This window comes from Ochlerotatus camptorhynchus, unplaced genomic scaffold (genome assembly GCF_037179485.1).
Source record: "Ochlerotatus camptorhynchus isolate MF236.1 unplaced genomic scaffold, CSIRO-AGI_Acam_v1.1 ptg000041l, whole genome shotgun sequence".
Lineage (NCBI taxonomy): Eukaryota > Metazoa > Arthropoda > Insecta > Diptera > Culicidae > Ochlerotatus > Ochlerotatus camptorhynchus.
This window is the reverse complement of record NW_027040532.1, coordinates 866,758-889,242: the sequence shown is the minus strand read 5'-3', so window position 1 is coordinate 889,242 and position 22,485 is coordinate 866,758. Positions and strand designations below refer to the sequence as shown.

General features: G+C 40.2%; 2 protein-coding genes across 2 annotated transcripts; one reads left to right on the top strand and one right to left on the bottom strand.

The window, feature by feature from the left end:
* Positions 1-8,506: 8,506 nt before the first annotated feature.
* Fpgs1 (Folylpolyglutamate synthase 1) lies at positions 8,507-11,417 on the bottom strand. The gene is made up of 4 exons (XM_065236478.1): positions 10,854-11,417; positions 10,601-10,786; positions 9,053-10,013; positions 8,507-8,996 (listed from the first exon to the last, which is right to left on the bottom strand). Exons 1-4 carry the CDS (start codon positions 11,064-11,066, stop codon positions 8,728-8,730), a joined length of 1,629 nt encoding a protein of 542 aa, XP_065092550.1. The 5' UTR covers positions 11,067-11,417; the 3' UTR covers positions 8,507-8,727.
* Positions 11,418-15,251: 3,834 nt separating this feature from the next.
* Positions 15,252-16,731, top strand: LOC135713358 (box C/D snoRNA protein 1). The gene is made up of 2 exons (XM_065236470.1): positions 15,252-15,459; positions 15,544-16,731. The coding sequence occupies exons 1-2, from the start codon at positions 15,401-15,403 to the stop codon at positions 16,619-16,621; spliced, it is 1,137 nt and encodes a 378-aa protein (XP_065092542.1). The 5' UTR covers positions 15,252-15,400; the 3' UTR covers positions 16,622-16,731.
* The last annotated feature ends 5,754 nt before the right edge of the window (positions 16,732-22,485 follow it).

The window sequence follows — 22,485 nt, the reverse complement described above, 5'->3', positions numbered from 1 at the left end:
TATTTGTTTGAAATTGTCGTTTCATCATCGATCGAGACACATCATCCATCGAGTTTCGTCAGAACCTGGTCGTACAGCTTACGGGCCCGGGTTCTGGTCACTGTTTGTTGTTGGAGTATTCAGTTTTTTCGCCTAATCATAATCCGAGCCTTGATTTTCCGAATGACCTTCAATTGCAGCTGACGATAAACGGTTCCACTCCGGCGCTTGGTTTGCACTTTGCGGGCAGTTGTGAGAGTTTCCTTGTGCTTTTTAATCACTCGCACCACAGTACTTTTAGGATAATCCAGCAGTTTTGCCAGCTCTCGAGTTGACGCTGATGGATTTTGGAGGTAACTGTGAAAACTAGTACTTCAAAAAAGGTAACTTTTGAGGCAAGACAGGGTGTCCTCAACAAGTTAAGGGAACAGGATGCACTAGATGTACACAACAGGTACAGCAAAACATCACGTAGACGCCCTTATTCACACTAACTACTCAGGGGGTAGAAGGTCAAGAAGAGCCACCGCCGCCATCTAAAGCTTGAACCGGGTACCTGGGACTCCCACGATATACCCGCGGCAATGGTCAGCAGACGATTTTTTTTTTTTTTTTTGTCTTTATTTTAGAGATATCAGCAGACGATGCCCTGTGCGTATTTAGTATGTAATATGTTTTATTTGGATACACAAAATGTTTGAAGCCATGCGTCATCTAAACCATAATTTGCATCACCACAAATACACTTGTCAACAATCTTCAACTGGAACGCACTCACCAAATCACTTCACCCAGGAGCGCATTCCCGATGCTTCCACGCATATTTTTCTCTAAAGGGTGATACGGTCAACATTTGGTCAATATCAACTTGACGTATTTCTTTCAATTTTGTATTTAAAAAACCTGAACACCCCTCATTTTGAAGGTGTGTGTGTGTAGAATGTTGCTCCTATTTTGATTTTGGAATTCACTCTTCAGTTGTCAAAATGCCGTCCAAGCAAGAAGAGCAGCGTATCAAAATTTTGCTCGCGCATCGCGAAAATCCGAGCTACTCGCACGCAAAGTTGGCAAAATCGCTAAAAGTTGCCAAATCAACCGTTACAAATGTAATTAAAGTGTTTGGGGAACGTTTGTCGACAGCCAGGAAGTCTGGATCGGGGGGAAATCGAAAACCGGAAGCCGCTGAGACGACAAAGAGAGTTGCCGGTAGTTTCAAGCGAAACCCTAACCTCTCTCTCCGAGATGCCGCAAATAAGCTGGGTGTATCGTCTACAACCGTGCATCGAGCCAAAAAACGAGCCGGACTATCGACTTACAAGAAGGTAGTGACTCCAAATCGCGATGATAAACAAAATACGACGGCCAAAGCGCGATCCCGGAGGCTGTACACGACGATGCTGACGAAGTTTGACTGCGTGGTAATGGACGACGAAACCTACGTCAAAGCCGACTACAAGCAGCTTCCGGGACAGGAGTTTTATACGGCAAAAGGAAGGGGAAAGGTAGCAGATGTTTTCAAGCACATAAAACTGTCAAAGTTCGCAAAGAAATATCTGGTTTGGCAAGCCATCTGTACCTGTGGCTTGAAAAGCAGCATTTTCATAGCTTCCGGGACTGTCAACCAAGAAATTTACGTGAAAGACTGTTTGAATAAACGTCTGCTGCCTTTCCTGAAGAAACACGGTTGTTCCGTACTGTTTTGGCCGGATTTGGCATCTTGCCATTACGGTAAAAAGGCCATGGAGTGGTACGCCGCCAACAACGTGCAGGTGGTTCCCAAGGACAAGAACCCTCCCAACACGCCAGAGCTCCGCCCAATTGAGAAATACTGGGCTATTGTCAAGCGGAACCTAAAGAAGACCAAAAAAAACTGCTAAGGGCGAGCAGCAGTTCAAGGCAAACTGGCTTTCTGCGGCGAAGAAGGTGGACAAGGTGGCTGTACAAAATCTGATGGCAGGGGTCAAGCGTAAGGCCCGGCAATTCGGATTTGGAAAAGCGGAAGCCTAACTGAATATTTTTCCTGAATTTTATACTAATTGAACTTGAAAAAGAAATTTAATTTGATTTTTTAAATAAACGATTTCACCGATTTACACGCGTTTTCCCTTGACCAAATTTTGACCGTATCACCCTTTAGTCTTCCCTAAACAATTCCTCCTCCAGCGACTCCAACCACACAACAACCTATCACTTTTCTTCGCTTTTCTTTTTCAAGTCACTCCGTGCACAAAAGCAATGCACATTGTGCAAAACCCTAACAATAGATCAGCGCCGTTCTCATTACCGCGTAAATAAACTGAAATTAAAATTATTCACTCGCGATGCCACAAATTTCTGGTCCGGGAGAAAAAATCGAACCACGCATATCAACTTAACTGTTAAAATTTGATGATAACACAAAAACTGCAGATACGCTCACAGTGAAGCGTCGTATGTGAAAAAACAAAGCAACCACTATCAATCATCAAATGCGTCAAGTTTGTATGTTGGTTTTTGTTTATCCGGGAGCAACATGTTTATTATTTCAAAAGTATTCTAATAAAATTGCACTTTAATATTGACTTTAATATTGAACTTAACTTACCAATCTGACCAGCGCTTTCTTAATATGAAAAACACAAAACGTATAACATCTGACCTGCCAATTTTCAACACATCAGGCTATCATATAGCTTCCGAGCCCTCGGTTTGACAGATGCGGCTTGTTTCTGACTCCGTTTCGGTTTCTCCTGCTTCTTGGTCCCGGTATCCGTATGTATCCTCGAAGGTAACTTCTTCACCGAACTTCCGGATGGCGGTTTTGGACTACTCCGATACTTACTTCTTCCATTTTCGCCAACTTCCTTACTGTCCTACTGAGGTTGGGAATAGTACGCCATTTGTGCACGATCTGTGTGCGCTTTTCCGGGAAAATGCATCGCAGTATTGTTGATCTTGTAAAAAAAAATAATGCACTTTGCGCACACAAACTTGTTGAGCAATAAGTAAACAACAACACACATCGATGAACAGCTGATGAACTTCATCGGGGTAGAAATGACGGCGAGTTGAAAATGTGCTTATACTTTCTGGGACACCCTATACATCATAATCATGAAAACTTGAAAGTAAAGAAATACCAACATAGGTATATCTTTATTTTTGTATAAAGAACTTTGAAGAAGTTTCAAGAACCAACCTGGGAATGTCAGCGGCACGGGTGGTGTAGTAATAAGCGTGATAACCTCTCACCCCAGCAGGCCTGGACTCAATCCCAGTCGGCGCCGCCGGGATGTTCTGAGGCATAACATCTCTGATCACGAAAGGGAATAGATGAGACACAGATCGTTATTGTTATTGTTATTGTTATTGTTATTGCTCAGTTCACACCCTGGCAGGCTGCTGCCTACCGATCTGCACTTAAGCCAGGTATGAACCTACGGAAATTTAGTCGTGGCCTATGCTAGACCGTATAGCATAACGACTTTCCTTTCACTAGCAGGCTTTTTGGTCCCACTAGCGTCCGATCAGGGGATAGTAAGAGATTAAAAGAATAGAGAAGAGAGATAGAGGATGCTGTTGTTTTGCTGAAAAAAAAACACGTTGGCTTGTTGTGCAACATCAAGCTTGTTCGCGTTCATTCCGTTCCAAGGGGCAACGTCCATCGTCGTCGTAAAGGGTGTCCACGATGAAATTGCCACACACAAAATTGATTCGCAAAGTTCGAGTTTTCATCCGATTGCCATCAAATTTTCAGGGATTGAGAAATAACTATTAAACTTCATTTTACCATTTTACTCGTATTTTATTTACAGTCCATACGCAAATGCCCGCACCTTGGCCACCCCGGCCATAAGATTCTGCACAACCTGTGAATCAACCGTTTTTTGCATGTAAACCCATACTTTCTTCAGTTCCTCGACTGTCTTCACTACCTTAGGTCGTTTAAGAAGGTGCTGCTTCATAATCGCCCAGTACTTCTCGATGGGGCGGAGCTCCGGAGTGTTGGGAGGGTTGAACATTTTCGGCACGAAATTGACCTTATTGTCCGCATACCACTTCAGCACGTCCTTGGAGTAGTGGCATGAGGCTAAATCAGGCCAGAAGATTGTTGGGACGTTGTGGGCCTTCAGGAGAGGAAGCAGCCGCTTCTGGAGGCACTCTTTTATGTACACCTGTCCGTTCATCGTGTCCTGGGTCACGAAAGGTGCACTCCGCTTCCCGCACGTGCAGATGGCTTGCCAAACCAGGAATTTCTTCGCAAATTTGGACATCTTCTGAGTGCGGACATGCTCCGGAACGCTGAACTTATCCTTGGCCGTGAAAAACAGGTTGCCGGGGATCTGTTTGAAGTCGGCCTTCACATATGTTTCGTCGTCCATGATGCAGCATTCAACTTTCGTCAGCATATTGAGGTACAACTTCCTGGCACGGGTTTTGGCGGACTTGTTCTGCTTCTCGTCGCGATTAGGGGCCTTTTGTACCTTGAACGTTCGAAGCCCAGCCTTAGTTTTGGCCTTCTGGACAAAACTTCGGCTTAGGTGCAGCTTCTTAACCACATCCCTAACGGAGGCGTTCGGATTTCGGTTGAAGGCCCCAACTACGCGGTTGTGATTTTTGGTGTTGTACGGAATACTTTTTCTTTCACTTCTGGGCTTCCGATCGGTGGTCAACCGTTCCTCGAACCGCTTAATCACTCGTGACACCGTGGAATTCGCGATTCCCAACGTTTTAGCGATGGAACGATGCGAGAAATCCTTGTTCTCGTGATGAATGCGCAAGATTTTATCACGCACGAGCTGTTCTTTCGACTCCATTTCCGCGAGTTTTGATCACAGGACTTTAAAACTTGCAGGATGTAAATAATGCACTATGAACTAAATCCACCCAAATTTTCATTAAATTCTACCCAACGGTTAAAAAGTTAGATCAATTTCATAGTGTGGCAATTTCATCGTGGACACCCTTTACTCAAATACCTGGGAACATCCAGAGGTGCACAGGGCCAACGTGAAAGACTTCCATTCTGGGCAGCTGCTTGACCTGGGCCCAAGTTAAATTCCTATCGGCTTGCTTAATTTACTTGTTGACGCTCCGCTCCGCCTTAGTATTTGCCGTTGCTGCGATGTTCTGGCGGATTTAATTCATAATCAAATGCTTGCCTGCAGACTTCGTTTCTATTGCTATCGACTTCTGATGACATTTACATCTGAGATCCATTTGTGAGGCCACCAGCCACAAGTTATATACCGCAGGCAGCGGTTGATGAGACCTGCAGCTTTTGAGTGTTCTCCACTGGTGCTGCACAGATTCCACGTTTTAATCGAAGTTTCGAATTTTGGTACATTGACCAATATGATTTGATCTCCGCTTTTGTGTAAATTTCATATTATCACCGACCTTATTACTTTGTCTGTGTTATTACCATCACCTTAGTGTGTGACATCAGGTGTACGCTCCTCTGTGTTTTCGTAACCAATGCAGTTAATTTGACACGTTTGTTGCATTCCCGTATGTCTCAATATTATTCTTGCTGAACCACCGTCAAACCCACTATCCAGAGGCAGCGAACCACCTTAACACCTGAAAATATACAAAAACAAATTAAACATTAGCAACAACCCCCCCCCCCCCTCCTTCCTCGATTGCAACAGCTCCAAGTCATGCAACAGGATCATTTCGTGCCCCATGACAACTTGATCCAGTTGCTTCCAGTTTCATTGTTTTGGCGCCAGCCGGGAGAGACTTGGTCCTGTACCAAATGCTTTCCTTGTCTCCATTCCGCTCAGCTACTCGCAATTGATTGTGATATAGTGGGCGGAATATTACAATGTGAGACAATTCAATGCAGACGTCTTCCAAATTTGGCTGATCGTCAGGTAATCAGTGGGTTACCACCTGGCACCTCTTAGCAAGCACTATGCTACGAAGCGGACCGGAAGTTTCAATGAACGAGGTTGTTCATTGAAACTTCCGGTCCGCTTCGTAGCATAGTGCTTGCTAAGAGGTGCCTGGTGGTAACCCACTGATTACCTGACGATCGGTCAAATTTGGAAGACGTCTGCATTGAATTGTCTCACATTGTAATATTCCGCCCACTATATCACAATCAATTGCGAGTAGCTGAGCGGAATGGAGACAAGGAAAGCAATAGATGAGACACAGATCGTTATTGTTATTGTTATTGTTATTGCTCAGTTCACACCCTGGCAGGCTGCTGCCTACCGATCTGCACTTAAGCCAGACATGAACCTACGGAAATTTAGTCGTGGCCTATGTTAGACCGTATAGCATAACGACTTTCCTTTCACTAGCAGGCTTTTTGGTCCCACTAGCGTCCGATCAGGGGATAGTAAGAGATTAAAAGAATAAAGAAGAGAGATAGAGGATGCTGTTGTTTTGCTGAAAAAAAAAAAAAAAAAAAAAAAAACACATTGGCTTGTTGTGCAACATCAAGTTTGTTCGCTTTCATTCCGGAGGTTCCCCATGGCTTCACACATTTTGTATATCCAAATAAAACATAATATGTTTATAATAATATTATTACATACTAAATACGCACAGGGCATCGTCTGCTGACAATTGCCGTGGATATATCGTGGGAGTCGCAGGTACCCGGTTTAAGCTTTAAGAATAGATGAGACATAGATCGTGCAACTAAAAAGTATGCTTTTTTTTCTCGATTGTGCTTCATTACTATGAATGCCGTTGGCAAATATCCACGGTCCATACACAGTTTTAAGAGCTAAGAGCCACCCACAATGGATACGTTGCACTTGCATTTGTGTGAATTTGACAGTTAGCCCATCTGTCAAACATACTTTAGTATGGATGAGTGCCACACAGGTAGAGGGGATTCTAAAATATTTCAAACGTAGAATGCGGACAGCCCCTTATCTAATACTCGCAATTCACATCAAAGATAATTAATTGCTTGTTAATTACCTTTACTGAACCTCGTCAGCCTTAATCAGTGAACTAATCAGTGGGGCCTCTCTTAGCTCAATCGTTAAAGGCGTATCTACAAAGCAAGACCATGCTGGAGGTGACTCGGTTCCATCCCCGGTGCGGTCTAGGAATTTTACACGTTGGTAAATTTCTCCATTTCCAAGGGCATAGAGTACACACTGACTATTTTACAGAGATTTTTTTAGTGAAAAGCCGGTTGAAAATCAAATGACCGAAACCAATGAAATGCTAATTTTTTATTTTCCATCATTAAATGCGGTTAACAGAACTGTAATTAACTGTACAAGTGCGGAATAAACAGTTCCGCAATTCAAATATCCAGTAAAACCTTACTGACTGGATTAGTGTGTATGATTGTACTTGTCACAAAGTTATAGGGTAGAGCACTACTTCGTCGTAATCGCCCATTCCCGTTCTATCGATCAGAAAAGATCAATAATATCAATGATTTCACCGTGCACAAATCAATAATAGGTTTGTTCCGATGCGTTAGTTCATTAGCTACAACATAAATCCTGTTAGAGCGCATTGTATGAATATTTACGCTCATTGTTCTCAAAACAAAAGAAGCGCTCCTACCGAATCCCCTTTTCTACGTTTATCCGTAGGACGAAGAAAATCTAATGGCGTTTCAATGCGTTTGGACGGTATTGAAACTCGTAGAACGAATTTAGAATCAAGAAGCAGTATCAGATTTTAAACAATATCTTAACAATTTATAACTCTTTATCAAATCCAACAGTACGTATGGAAAGGTGAATAAATTTAGAAGTCATTTTTGACAGAAATATTCCATTTTTTGTTTAAGCTCGTTCAGAAAAGAGAGGTAAAGCGCGGGTTGTGCTTAGTAGGACGGAAATTAGATCAAAAACCCTACTAATGCAAAAATGGCACAGGCATCGAAAGCTCTCAATTAATAACTGCGAAACATCCAGAACACTAATATGAGAGCACGCAATAGAAGACAGTGTAAAGTAAAGATCTTTTTCCGGAAACCAAATTTTATGATGACACCAAACATTTAAAAGTTAAGAACAACAGGTAGATTCAAAAATATTATCGATATGTTCGCTCAAATGGGGTGCGTCATTTGCTCATTTGAAAACAAAAAGAACACTGTATAAAAGATGCTTTTAATCATGAGCATGACGTCCCATTATTACAGTGCACTTCAAGTGCATGGCTCACAAAATAAGACTACCACAATGAATTTTGTACGGAAGCGTCAAACTTAAGTGATGCACACAAAAAAAATAACGACGACAGAAACACATATTTTAATGACAATATTTATTCTGAATTGCACAGCAGCCAGATCCTCAATTCCCAGCCTGCATCAATTATTTTGCCATTCGTCGTTTCTCCGTCAGCCATTTTAATTATATGCGCAAGCATGAAAAGGCACTCGTTTTCCCTTCCCATAGCAAGGTATGCTGTTCAACGAATTTCGCGCAAGAGTTTATGCACGGCTTTGCATTCATTTGCATTTCGCCCCCCCCCTAAGGCAGCACACGATTTCAGTGTTAGTGAAAGAAAAGGCTGCAGTAGAGACTTTCTTTCCGTACTATTTAACAAAGTGCAGCATATCTCAATTCGTCCTGCTTTTCCATCACTTTTACAAATCTACATAAAAACATACAATAGTAAAAAAATAATTATGTCACTCACCTCATCCACACATCAGCCACGGATGAAAAGTTCTCACTTGTAAAAAGAGCTTCTCTAACTTTTCGTACGCGGCTGATAACATTGTTTTTTATTCACTGGATATGGTGTTGAAAATTCAAAAGAGCCTCTTTTCTAATCGGGAGTGATCACTTGTGATTCCATTTTCAGTGCAGTCAGTGCTGCTCCAATCAGATGCAGCGATCCGGTTACCAAAATATCACATTCCTGGTGCGCTAGGTAATTATTATCGATCTGCTCTAGCACGACATCCAAAGCGGGTAGAACGGAGGCAACACTAGTGAAGGGGTGATCGCGCTGAATCATCATTTCACGCCAATGGGTGGCATTTTTTTCGCAACGTCTTATCTGTTCGTCACTGGGAAAGTTGAGATTGATGGCATCTGAAATGAAAGGAAATTACTCAATTAAATCGAATTAAGTTAAAACAGAGCCTTACCTATATTCGCCGTTGATTGTGAAGCTATATTAGGAGCAAAAAATACTCTATCAAAATGTGCATGCTTTGCCAGAATACTCAGTAGCATTCCTGTGTCCCGGTCTCCAGTGGCATTGAAAATCAATATCTTAGGATTTACTTTCCGTTGACACGTTTGGAACCACTTGGAACAAATTTCTATGCTTTCTATAGTGTGCGCACCGTCTAAAAATATTCGCTTGTTTCCCTTACGAATCTGATGACAACGACCAGGCCAAAAGCATGATTCCAAACCGTGGCTGATCGTCTCCGAAAGACGGGCATCATCTTTGTTCAGCAAATCCGGACGGGTCCGGTTGATCCAGTTGAGTGCAATTTGAATGGCCAATGATGTATTCAGCTTGATTGCCAAATTGTTTGCATTGAGATTCGGCTTTCGTTTCCATTTGTAGGAATCAAAGTCAGGCACTAGATGAAGATTTGCTTCCATTTTTTGACATTGGTCCATTATCACATCCAAACAACCATCCGGTTGGAGTACGGTAAATACATCCGATTGATCCTTTATAATTCCAGCCTTTTGCCAAGCGATGTCCTCAATTGTATTACCCAGCAACTGCGTATGTTCCAACCCAAGCGAAGTTATCCCAACGGTTTTTGTATCACGTACAGCATTCGTACAGTCATACTTGCCACCGATGCCAACCTCCACGATAGCCACATCGACCTTCTCCCGAAGGAACACTTCGAAGGCAAGAATTGTTAGAAAATTAAAATAAGCTGGAAGATCCCTGGGATGTTCTCGACTGTCCAACAGACGATTGTAAACCTTCCAGAAGTAGGTGGTGAATTTACTGGAATTGATTGGTAGCCCATCCAGTCGGATGCGTTCCGTTACCGATACCAGGTGCGGTGAACTGAAGAAACCGGTTCTGTAACCGTGAGCTCGAAGGATAGACTCTACCAGCGAACATGTTGAGCCCTGTTAAGAGTATGAAAATTAATCAATACTTATATTATTGTACGCAGTAGAGGAACATGGGGCAAAACTTAATGTTGTCAATGCCTGTTCAATATCAAATTAAATTTTTAACTAGACAGTGCAAGAACTTTAGTCGCACATTTACGGTTTAGCGACTTGTAGTCAATTCAATTATTTATAAGAAAGTTTGGACATACTGAGAGGTAAGCACATATTATTGGTAAGACACACACATGTCTCTTACCTCTGTATGTTCAAACTTGACATCGTATTGGTATAGTAAGAAGCACTATTAAAAGTGTAAGAAGGGACAAGATGGGTCACGGAGCCAGATGGGTACATCTACTAGATTTTTTTTTATTGTCAACATCAACAGCCTCAATGTAGCCCCAATGCTGGTTTGAAAAAGCAAATCATCATTAGACATGCATTAAACCTGTAGATTTTGTCCAACAAATAAACTAATAAATGTACTACCTCACCTATCTTGCCCCACCTTACCCTACATACGTGAAATTCGATCCGCCCGCATCGTAAACGATGATTTAAATGGAAACCATAAAAAACAACCAACAAATTATGCTTACCTTCCCTTTCGTTCCGGAAACGTGAATGACCGGAAGTTGATCGAGTGTTTCTAACGAAATTCCGATTCTCTGCAAAAACTTTACCGTCTCCTGTATGTGAATCGAATCACCCGAATGCACTCTACTTGTCGAACTCTGTAACACACTGTAATTGGACTGTAGCGAATTCAAAGCTTGCACTGCATTCTACGAGATAAGATGATTGCGTTCAGGATTAATGATCTCGAATTAAACAGTTCACTAGCAGACTTACCTCATAATTTTCAACCACTGGCTGCACTTGCTGTATCACCAGCTGCTCCTTGCTACCTATCGGATGATGGCTCAACATTTTGGAGGACGGTTTTGCTGGACTGGACACCACAGCGCTCGTGGACGAAGCACGTGTTGATGTTTCCAGTACTATTTTGCCACTACTGCGTAGAGTGGACGCTATTAGCGCCAATTGACGGGCTCGTAGTAGCATTATATCGCGTGTTTCCACTACTGTTGTGCATATAATTGAACGGCCAGAGATGTTCAAGATACGGCACAAATACAAGCCTAGTTTTTTAATGCCAGACTCAACATGGAGTGTTATTATACTTTAAACAAAACCTATTAGTGATAGTGTGACGCAATGGCATTGGACAGGATTTGTGATTGAAAGAATTTTCATTCGCGCACACGAGCAGTTATAGAAATCGCAAAAATGCACTCTATCACACGACGCGAGCAATAACTGGTACCCTTGCTAGTCATTCTGAAGTAGCCGGAAAAAACACACGTCACCCATCAATGCACGCTTGTTCACTGTTTTCTTCACTTTGTAACACTTCTTATCAGCTTAACATTATCGCAAACACTTCTAGACATTTGAAAGCCTTTATCAGCATACATTTAATGCCGATGAGCAAAATATTTTGTAAACAAAAATGCGTAGCTCAGTACATAACAATCCACAACCAATATATTTAAACATGACAGCTTCATCAGCCACGTGATTAATACATAAAGGAATTCCAATAAGAATTCAAAATGACAGTAACAACAGTTACTTTTTATACTAGTTGCATAGTATTGGGCACTCACTCGTCCATGCTATACACAGAAACAGTGGTGGCACGAGTCCTGGAGTTTAACATTTTTTTCATAACATTTGATACATTTTGCAATAACCATTGTGACGACACACAAAAACAAACTGGCAAGCGGAAAAAATGTCATGACATTTCTAAACTGTTTTCTGCCAGCGACAGAACATTTTCGCACAAAGAAGCAGACAAGACCGGCGGCGCGCGCGACATAAATTTATGTCGTGTAGAATTTTGCTGATTTCTGGCTAATTACTGCATTTATTTGATGTTTATTGCATGGAATTAAAAGATAAGAATGAAGACTAACCACTCATAAGCATTGATGTTAAAATTATGCGTAAATAAGGGAGTTGGTAATTTACTGTCACACGCAAGCCTGCAGCTAAAATTTCATTACAATAAACTGTTTGGAAAAATCAGGCTGCGAGATTTTATTTATTCTCTATCTCCGCTGTTCGCTTGGAATGTAGTTATACACGGTCGCCCGTGTGCTGGCTGTTTTGTTTCGCTCTGGACGATGGTTTTTCAAAAAATGTACTGTTGCCACCTCTGCACAGAAATTCAAAACAACCCAAAATTAAGTTCTTTTCACTCATCTCCCATGTTCCGTACAATAAGCCAAATTTGGGTAAACCGACTCAAAGTAGTTTGCATTTAAGCACTGCAAAAAAAAATTACCCATCGCTAAGTAATTTTCAATTTTTTCTACCCAAAATTAAGTTCAATTAACTCAAATTTGGGTATATCGCATATTACTCAATTTTGGCTTCTCGTACGGAACTAGACGGTTGAGTCGAATCTTTCGTTCTATTTTTGACAACAATAGCGAGAGAAAATGAAACGGGCTGAGGTCAAATAACTCAAATTTGAGTTTAAAAAACCCAAGCGGTGGGTAGTTTTGTTTTTCTGTGATAGCGAATCAAAACAAACATAGTGTAGTACACTGAAAAAAGTTTTCACTTAGTTTCTATTAGAAACGCACATAGTGTTTTTCCCGAGATTTTTCCAAAAACAAAAACAATGATTTTTACCTGAATATCACATAGCGTTAGAAATTCTTTGGACACATAACGTTCATGTGATTTAGTGGTGCAATTTCCAATTATGGGATCACATGAAAGTTATGTGATCTTCACATGGATATTTTCCACTGGATACGTGATTTATTTTATGAGTGTACTGGAATTTATACTAGCATGGGGTAAGTTAATCGATTTGCTTGGGACCAATAGGCTAGTCAAGTAGTGAGCCAATTTAAAATCGTTAGTTTCGTATTGATTGTTGTTATAATTCTCCAGTCTGGACAGCGTTTAAATCTATTGTTTAACTGTCAAATTTAATCTGGGTGGCTCTTAAGAATTAGCATCATGACATGTTAGGAGTATCATCTAAACCATTTGTAGGAAAGTCATAACATCCGGGCTATCTTTCGTTTATGGTATTTGCTTATTGGGATGCTAAAGCGTTGTTTTTCTCGTTGTTTCACGTTTCAAGAGCTTCACATAATTTCGAGAGGTTTTATTCGATTCTGTCCCTAATAAACAAATACCATAAACGAACTGTATCCCGGATGGGTAAACTATCCCACAAATGTTTTGGATGATTACCCGAACACATCGTTAAGAGCAACCGTAAAGGCCCAAGCACAATGACAGCGGAAGCGGAACGGCAGCGGCAGTGGAAAAGCCCGATCTGAGTAAGCCTACTTGTCGGATTGAAAACTAGTTAGAACCAAATCGACTTCGGTTCAGCATTTTGATGTCTTTTGTGACAACTATCAAACTTTCCATTTCCGTTCCGTTTCCGTCCTCATTGCGTTTGGGCCTTAACGGTCGTTGTCTTTTGCGCGACTATTTTAACAGCGCACAGCGCTCTCATTTTATTTTAGTCACTCTTCTCCACACCGGTCGCTGCTATCGCGGTTATCAATTTACTCGCCGTAGTCCGTACCGGTAGTGAGCATTTTGACATTTCTACTAATAGCAACCTTTCTTCCACGCTGCTAAATTTGGTAACGCGCTTCTCATCGAGAAGCCGACTGCTATTTTAGTTACTCGTATGGCAACCCCCGATACGGTAGCTGCGCTATGATGAGGGCTGCTATAATGAGTTTAGCAGCGTACCGTTACGGTTGCTCTAATACCCTGTACAGACTATGGCTTATATCATGTAATATAGGCTGTCTTGCAATGAGCACTCATACATCTAGTTTTCACTGGAAATCCTATGTATGAGTGCTCATTGCAAGACAGCCTATATTACATGATATAAGCCATAGTCTGTCCGGGGTATAAGCAAGCTCTCTTTTATGGTTATTTTTATTAGGGGTAAGTTGGCGTGTTTCACACAAGGGGGGGGAGGTGGCTGTCAAATACGCACAATCGTCGCCTACCCTGCATAACTGGTTCTAAACGTAAACAAGCCATAAGAAACCTACAGGGTTTGTTTACGTTTGGAACCAATTTCATACAAGAATGCAGTGCCAACATTTCAAAGGGGCGTAATTGCTTTTGTAAACAATGGCTTTAGCTATCGATTTCTCGCATCTTAAAGCTCACCTTCAAAATAACAATGCTAGATGGTAAAGGGAAACATTCCTCTACCTATTGAGGTCATTATTTTTCATGAGTGAGCTTTTATTCGCGAGAAATCGACGGCTAAAGCCATTGTTTACAAATGCAATTACGCCCCTTTGAAATGTTGGCACTGAATGATCAGTAGGCTGATTTGACAGCACGTCCCACCCCATAGAGTTCTCTACCACCGTTAGTATTAGTGAGCAGTTTCACTAATACATGCGTTTTACTGGTTGAAAATAAAAAACAAACCGCTGTCAAGTCGAACACTTTGACAGCTGATTTCGTGGTTGAAAATAATAAACAAATCGATTTTACACGAATATACTAGCAAGATTGTGTTAGTGAGATCTTACGTCGAGAAGTCAATGCATGCACATTTCACACTATGTCAATCATACAAGGTCTGGAACAACAGGCAGCTTGCTGATGTTAGAAGCAAAAATGTTGTAAACATTGCTGAACAAGCGAATGACGATGTCACGGCAGCACAACATTCCATACTGCGAATGGCAGACGTGTCGTCACAGAAAACAGCTGTTTCGTGTAAAAAGATAAACATTGCGATGAAATACGAACACCACTAAACATTTCCACATTTAACTAATACCAATTAGCCGGTTGGGCCAGACCTTGTATAATTGACATCGCATTTCACACGCCTCTGATGAGTTTGACGGTACGCTTTGGGTACGCCCAATGCTATGCAGCTGGTATAAAAGCGGTGAGCAAACAAAATGTCATAGTTTGTTTTCCCATTTATCTAGACCAACAGTTGAAAAAGGCCTTTCAACTATTGAAAGCAAAATGTTGTGAACTCGGAAAACGTAGGTCACTCACATCGCCCACGCAAACACCAGCATCATCGGGAAACGATGATTTCATTCATTTGCGTGGACGGTCTTTTGTTTGCGAGGAAAAGGCTTGCAAAGTTTTGTTGACAAAAGTTGTTAGGCTCTTTTCAATTGTTGGTCAAGATCTATACTTTATTATATACTGGTCGCAACCAAACTCCAATCAGTGATCAGATCCGTAAATAAAACACACGTGCGTTGGTCTCCTTGATCAAAATGTTTCATAGTTTATAAAAAAATACTTGAATTCAGAAATTAGGAATTCTTTCAAAATTTCGTTAACAGTACACAATTATGGCAGCAACAACCAGCGAAAGTGAGGACAATATGGAGATGCTTCAATCGCCGCCCAAGTTAGTAACGACTTTCCTTTGTTCATATCGTTTATAATTGTCTATTGTTTCTTTTGTATAACATTACTTCGTTTAACGTCCCAGGCTTGGACTGTGCGAAATTTGTAATGCGATTTTGGCAAAGTACACCTGTCCGAAGTGTGAAGTCAAATCCTGCTGCTTGAAATGCGTCAACATCCACAAGAAGGAATTGAACTGCGATGGCATTCGGGACAGGACCAAGTACATTCCCTTGAAGAAGATGACAAAGATGGAGATGATGAGCGATTACTACTTCCTGGAGGAATGCACCCGGTTTGTGGATGACCGGAAGCGGGACAAAATCAAACGATACACGCGATACAACAAAAGCCTACCGCCGTCGTTGTTCCGATTGAGATGCGCAGCGCGGGAGCGCGGGACGACGTTAAAATTTCTGTTGCAAAATTTTACGAAGCACCAGAAAAATACGAGCCAGCTGAATTTCAAAACCTCGGTCATTCACTGGCGCGTAGAGTGGTGCTTTCCGAATGCGGAAGGACTGATGTTCGTGGATGAGCGATGCGATGAAAACCAATCCTTGTTTGATTTGTTGAGCAAGTACTTGGAAGCGGGGAATGGAGAGGACTTTACCGGAAAGAACAAGCTCGAGTTTTACCAGTCCCGTGGATTGAGCCGGGTCCGAGTGCTGTTGAAAGCGGAAGGTGTGAAACGTTGCAAGAATCGGTTCTTCGAACTGAAACCGAAGAAATCACTCAAGGAAAATTTGAAGGGTAAGACCATCGTGGAGTACCCTGTAGTTTACATTATTTTCAAGGAAGCATCCGATGGTTTCGATGTGATTGAATCTGACGAAGATGTTGAAGCAGAAACGAGACTGTATCAAAAGTATCTGGACAATCAGTTCGGGTGGAACAGAACACACGTCCAGCAGGAAACCTCGGACCAGAGGGACAAGGAATCGAAGGTGCTGGACGGAATTGACAGGCTGGAAATCGCGAAGAAGCGCGAAGATCGCAAGAAGAAGAGGGAGGCGGCCAACGTTGAGCCGGCAAATTACCTGTTCAGCGATGAGAACATTTGGAACCAGTATTCGTCCGATTCGGACGGACAGGTAACGGAAGAGGAATCGGATACCGAAGAAAAGTTCTCACCAAAGCGGATTAAGACGGAGCAAGAGTAGTTAGGGTTGTGAGAGTGCCTAGCAAGTAGGATTTTTTTCCTTTAATTATTGTTGAATTTTTGAATTGTTTGATGTCACGAATGGTATACCGATAGAAGGTATAGAGTTGAATAAACTGGAGTTTTTGAAATAATTGATATGTTCGGTTTAATTTTTTTATGAAAGCCAAAATCTAAACATTTGGTTGAGATTCAACAAACATTATTCATTGATCAGAACACTATTTTGACGTAGGACTACGTCTTTGATTTCTATATGGGGGTACACTTTGTGAAAACCGAAAATGGAACATGTAACAAATCGACAGTGAGCATGCATAAGGGCCTATACGCGATGATCGATTCTCTTCGTCGATTTTCTCTTTTGTTAATAACTCGCTAGATTTAACGTTTCTCGGTGCGTTTGCTGTTGGTTTTGATAGCCAATACAACCTGTTACTACTCCGCATTGAACAAATTCTAGAAAATTGTTTCGCTTAGCTGTTGCAATGCAAAGAGAAAATCGATGAAGAGAATCGATCATCGCGTATTCGCCCTTATGCATGCTCACTGTCGAAATTAAGAAAGATTTTGAACGTTAATAACTCAAAACTTTTAAGAAATTATACAGATTTTTGTCAGCCAGATACAGATTAAAAAGATTTTTTGCTATGAAAACAAAGATTGAAACTTGACCAAATGTGGCAACACTGCACACTGCACATTGCGCATGCTCACATGAGCGAGTGTAAATGTGTAAATTTGGAGATCTTAAAATGTTTAAAAATTACACATTTTAAGAATGTAGTACCAGTCAAAAAATGTGTATTTTTATACTCATTAATGGGTAAAAAAAAACTTCTGCTTCGTTGATGGACGCCATTTGCTTAAGCGAAAAACTTTCACAAATTTAACAGAAAAATGGAGAAACTACGCTCCAAACCTCGGTCCAAACTGTAACAGAGCAACGGTGTACAAGCTAGAGGGTAAGTGATTTATATTATTTTCATAGCTAAGCCCTAGAAAAATAATCAATATTAAAGTTTTCATTGTCCGGTGCCTGGCGTGATTTTTTTTAATAAAATATTATTTAATCCGATCAATCTTTATTTTATCATTGACACAAATGAGAAAACTCCGATATTAATAAAAAAAAACCATTCGTCCTTATCATATTTAATTTCTTTGAATGATTACTTTTTACACATTTTGCAGTAAAAACTGTTCTTAAAAAATGTGTAAAAAATACACTTCTATTGACGTTTGATGGGTTTACACATAAATGTGTAAACGCCGAGGTAAACACAGTTAACATATTTTATTTGTAGACCCCTTTTTTCACGAAACGTGTGAAATTTTACACATTAATGTGTTTACGCTGGTTACCGTGTTGGGGGCGACCTCGGCGGGCGTAGTGGTTAACATCCAAATCCTTTGGTTTGTTTTTTCCGTCGATCTTGTTTTCCGTGCTGAGCACCAATGCTACCGACGTGCCAGGAAGGCAGCTCCCACACCTGGACCCTACCTATCGACCCATCAACTCATGAACCGGGGACCAACGGCTTTACTTCCCATCCGAAGGAAGGCGTGATCAGAGATGTTATGCCTCAGAACATCCCGGCGGCGCCGACTGGTATTGAACCCAGGCCTGCTGGGGTGAGAGGTAATCACGCTTACCACTACACCACCGGCGCCGTTAACATCCATACCTCTCACGCCAAAGTCACGAGTTCAAATCTCACCCCCGAACAAGTCACGAATGACCCAAGAGTGTTAAAGTGACTATAATAATAAAAAAAAAAATAAATATCGATCAATGTAATACCAAAGATGAATAATACCTACAAGCTGATATATGAAAGCTAATACGATACAGCGGTGTTAGCATGCGTGGGAGAGCTATCGGTTACGTCAAACCGACGATAAAATGCGTTGTTTGTATCACTCAGGCAATGAGGTTGATTAAAATCGCTTAAGCTATGGAGGCGACGGCGCTACCAGCAGCCAGTGATCTACACGCAGGAAAAAATAATTAAGAAATTATTATTGTTTCAACAATCCAGTATTAGGTCGTATGAATAAAAGCGTTTACTTTACTTTTCCCGTAAGAAAAGCACGGGAAAGTAAAGTAAACTATTTTTATTCATACGGCCCATTGTTGTTCCTTAAAACCCACCCGGGGGCAATTTGACAAGTCCAGTACATTTCCAGTGTACTCCGAAAATTTGGTGCTGGTGGTTCTGTCAAACTCACAAATTTCAGAAGTGTTATCTGAATAGGGCGAATGCAGATATGTAAATAAAGTAAATAAAATACTGAACATAAAAACAGATAGCCTCATCTGTTTCTTGAAACTTCCAGTTGGTGGGGAACAATGTTAATTAAACGGACGGGTGTAACAAAAGACAATCACTGAAATTTATTCGTTTTAGAAGCTCATTATGAATATCTTTTGTTGAGAGACGCTTATTTTAATTTATTTTATTTATTTCTTCATGTTTGAATGAATATACGAAATGTTAGTGTTCACACAGCAAACCTGCTACTCACCGCGAATAAGAATCAATTTTGTATTTTTTTCACCCCTCAATAGAAAGATGGGGAAGTAAACTGTTTTTAATAATACGGCTTTTTTATTGCAAGTCTTCACCGCACAAGTATGCTCAGAAACATTATTCTCAAGACTGATAATATTCAAGAGCAAAATATAATAGAATTAACCAATGTGTTTTTATTTCTATTTGATTATATAAGAAAAACTTCCATCAATCTGTTCCAATTTGTTTGGATTTATTTCATTTCACCACGAAAATCATAAATCGCTCTTTTCACATGGCATTCTTGCTTGTTGCTTGACATCCACACATGGTGAAACAAAAAGTTGCCTTCCCATACACGCTAACTCTAAAGTACCCATTAATGAGTAAAATTTGACTCATTTTGAAGAAAAGTGGCTTAACTCATGAAATGAGTAAAAGCGACTTTACTCATTAATGAGTATTCGAATAATACTTCATAAAATGGGTAGTTTTTAATCATCTTGTTTTTTCTGTAAATGAGTAAAAAGTAACCGTTTTATTGATTGTTTTTTTATTTGCTTCATTGGGCTGGCTGCCATCAAATATAAGCACTGAGAAATATAAGGAATTTGAACATTTGTAATAGCTAAAATCATTAAAACACTTCATAGTCTTTATTAAACATAATCACATAGGTAATCATAAACACTAGAATTAACCGATGTACTGGAATATGCGAGTGTTGCAGTAAGTTGTAGACATTTTTGTAATTTTTGTAGGGTAAAGAAGTTGCCTCTATTCGTTCCAAATGTACAATCGGATTTGGATTCCTGGGCATATAACCATCGTTTTATTCTCCGAACCCGCTATTAATCTGCTAACCTGAAACGGGACCGTCGGTTTTTAGAATACATACCTAAATTTAATCATAATTACATTCTTCGTAGCAATCGGGTCTTGAAAGCACACAGAAATGCCGTGCTGATCTTCTCTCGGATCTTCCCCAACACTTAGGTTTGCGGTTTGACTCTTATGGAAATAATGGAACTACCCGATCACCCTTTTCACCAGAATCAACACCGGCCGGAAAGAATCTGTTGCCTCCGCCGCATGTTTTTTTGAAACGCGGTATTTATCGCTCGAATTCCGATCAATTTGCAGGACATAGCACACGCGAAATCCGTTAACTTTCAAAACACTTTGCTCTTCCATTTCACCAAACCCTTTTTTACCCATTTTTATTGCAAGAAGATAATTTTAAAATGATTAAAAATTACCCGCTTTTCATTTTTTGAAAATACCCATTTTTTGACAGTTTGGAATAATAGCATAAAATGAGTCAAATTTACGCATTTAATGGGTACATTCAAGTTAGCGTGTAGAGAAATACCCGAGGAAATACCATTGCGGCGGTGAAGGGCAGCCCCTTTGTTTACGTTGTGTGGCGACATCTACTATTTGCAAGTGGGTACGTGAAACTAAGATTATCTGTCACCTTGCCGGGGAGTTGCTTAAAACCCGTGGATTGTTAAATCAAAAAGAAAATCTTTTCGAATTTACAAGAGCTTTCATGGTTATGACATAAGCTGTCAACTTTCGCAGCTCGGTCAACAACAAAATATGTTTGTTTTTAAAAGAGATTTATTGTTGATTCAATCATATTTATTTTATGAAGTATGACAATTCACGCAGTCGAAATAAAAATATTTTTATTGATTCAATTATAATAAGGCGATTTTTTTATGTTTTGTTTTCTTTTTGCAACAGAATTTCAGGGCTATCTGAGGCATAAAATCACTGATCTCGCCATCCTTCGGAAGGGAAGTAAAGCCGTAGGTTCCGAGGTAGGTTCCCGGTTCATGAGTTGATATGTCGATAAGTACACGCAGAAAAATCTATCGTCAAAACATCAATATTTGAGGTAAATTTAAACGTAAACTCAGTTTGTTCTGGCCACAAAAATAAAAAAGCCTTATTTCAAACGTAATTTATTTTTGAAGTCAATACAATCGACGTTTAAAATAAAAATAATGTTACGTTTATTTTAAAAATTTTCGAGCTTAAAATAAACGTGAAAATTTTTGTTGTCAAAGTGAACAAAAATAAATTTATTCATTTTAAAAATGTTTTTCGTTTTTAAAGCAAACAAACATAATTTTTAAACTAATTTAGTATTTAAAAGCGAGATACAGAAAAATTAAATGGATAGCATATAAATAAAAAGAAAGGTCTGCAGACAGGACATGTAAATTCCCGCTATTTGTCGGGGTCGATTAAGGGTGGTCTGTGGATGGTGGTGTTCTAGTCCGGGTTCAAAAAGGCCTGTCGGGTTGAGTGTCCGGGGTCTTTCGATGTCTTGGGGAAGGGTGATATTGGGATCGGCATCTGAAACAATGGAGTGGCGTTGATTTTGTGGGGTTCCGCCGGTTTTATCGAGCTGGAATTTCATTTGGACACTTACCTAGATGTGTTTCCTGTTATTCGGTTTCACGTTTTCAGATGACCTACTTACATAGATGTGTTCCGAGGAATAGCTTGAGCCAATTTCTGCCGAATGTAAACACGGCAGGACACGTTAAAAATCGTTAACCCAAATCCTATATTGTTGAAATAAAAATGCTTTTATTTTAATCCAAACATAAATATTTTTGTTTCTAACTGGTTTTAAATTTACTTTGAATTACTCATACACAGCAAAAAAAAATGTAATATCGATCAACGTAATTCAAGCTGATGTATGAAATAATGATGTAATAGCAAAAAGCAGATACAATATTACATCAATGGATGTAATTTTGTTCGCAAAATCGATGTACATCGTACAATGTGATATTACACAACCGATGGATTGACCTGGTTGCATCAGTTTCGATGTAATATTCAACAACTTTTTTTGCTGTGTATGTTTATATAATGAACTTTAATATTTTGCCTGCCTGGCGTCGGTAGCATTGGTACTCACTACGGAAAACAAGATCGACGGAAAAACAAACCAAGGAAAAAATAAAATAAAAGCTGTATATTTAGCAACTGCAGTATACTTACTTACCACAAATCTAAATATTTTCGGAAATATTGCACTTATTTCTCGAAATTCACAGTTCAAAACAATTCAATATTGTGAAACGCGGAAAAGAGCTGAATTCAGTTTTGCGTTTTTGTTTAAATTTTTGTCCGGGTGAAAACGAGGGAATGGCCGGTAGTTATTTTTGCATTCATGCTTTACACCGTTTAACGTGTATTGCTGTACCCTTAATGTATTCAGACTTCAGTGTGACGTCCAAGTACATAAAAATACATTAGCCTCAAACGTTACATCAGAATCAAATGTCTTGACGATGTAAAATTTGACATCAGAATACATCCA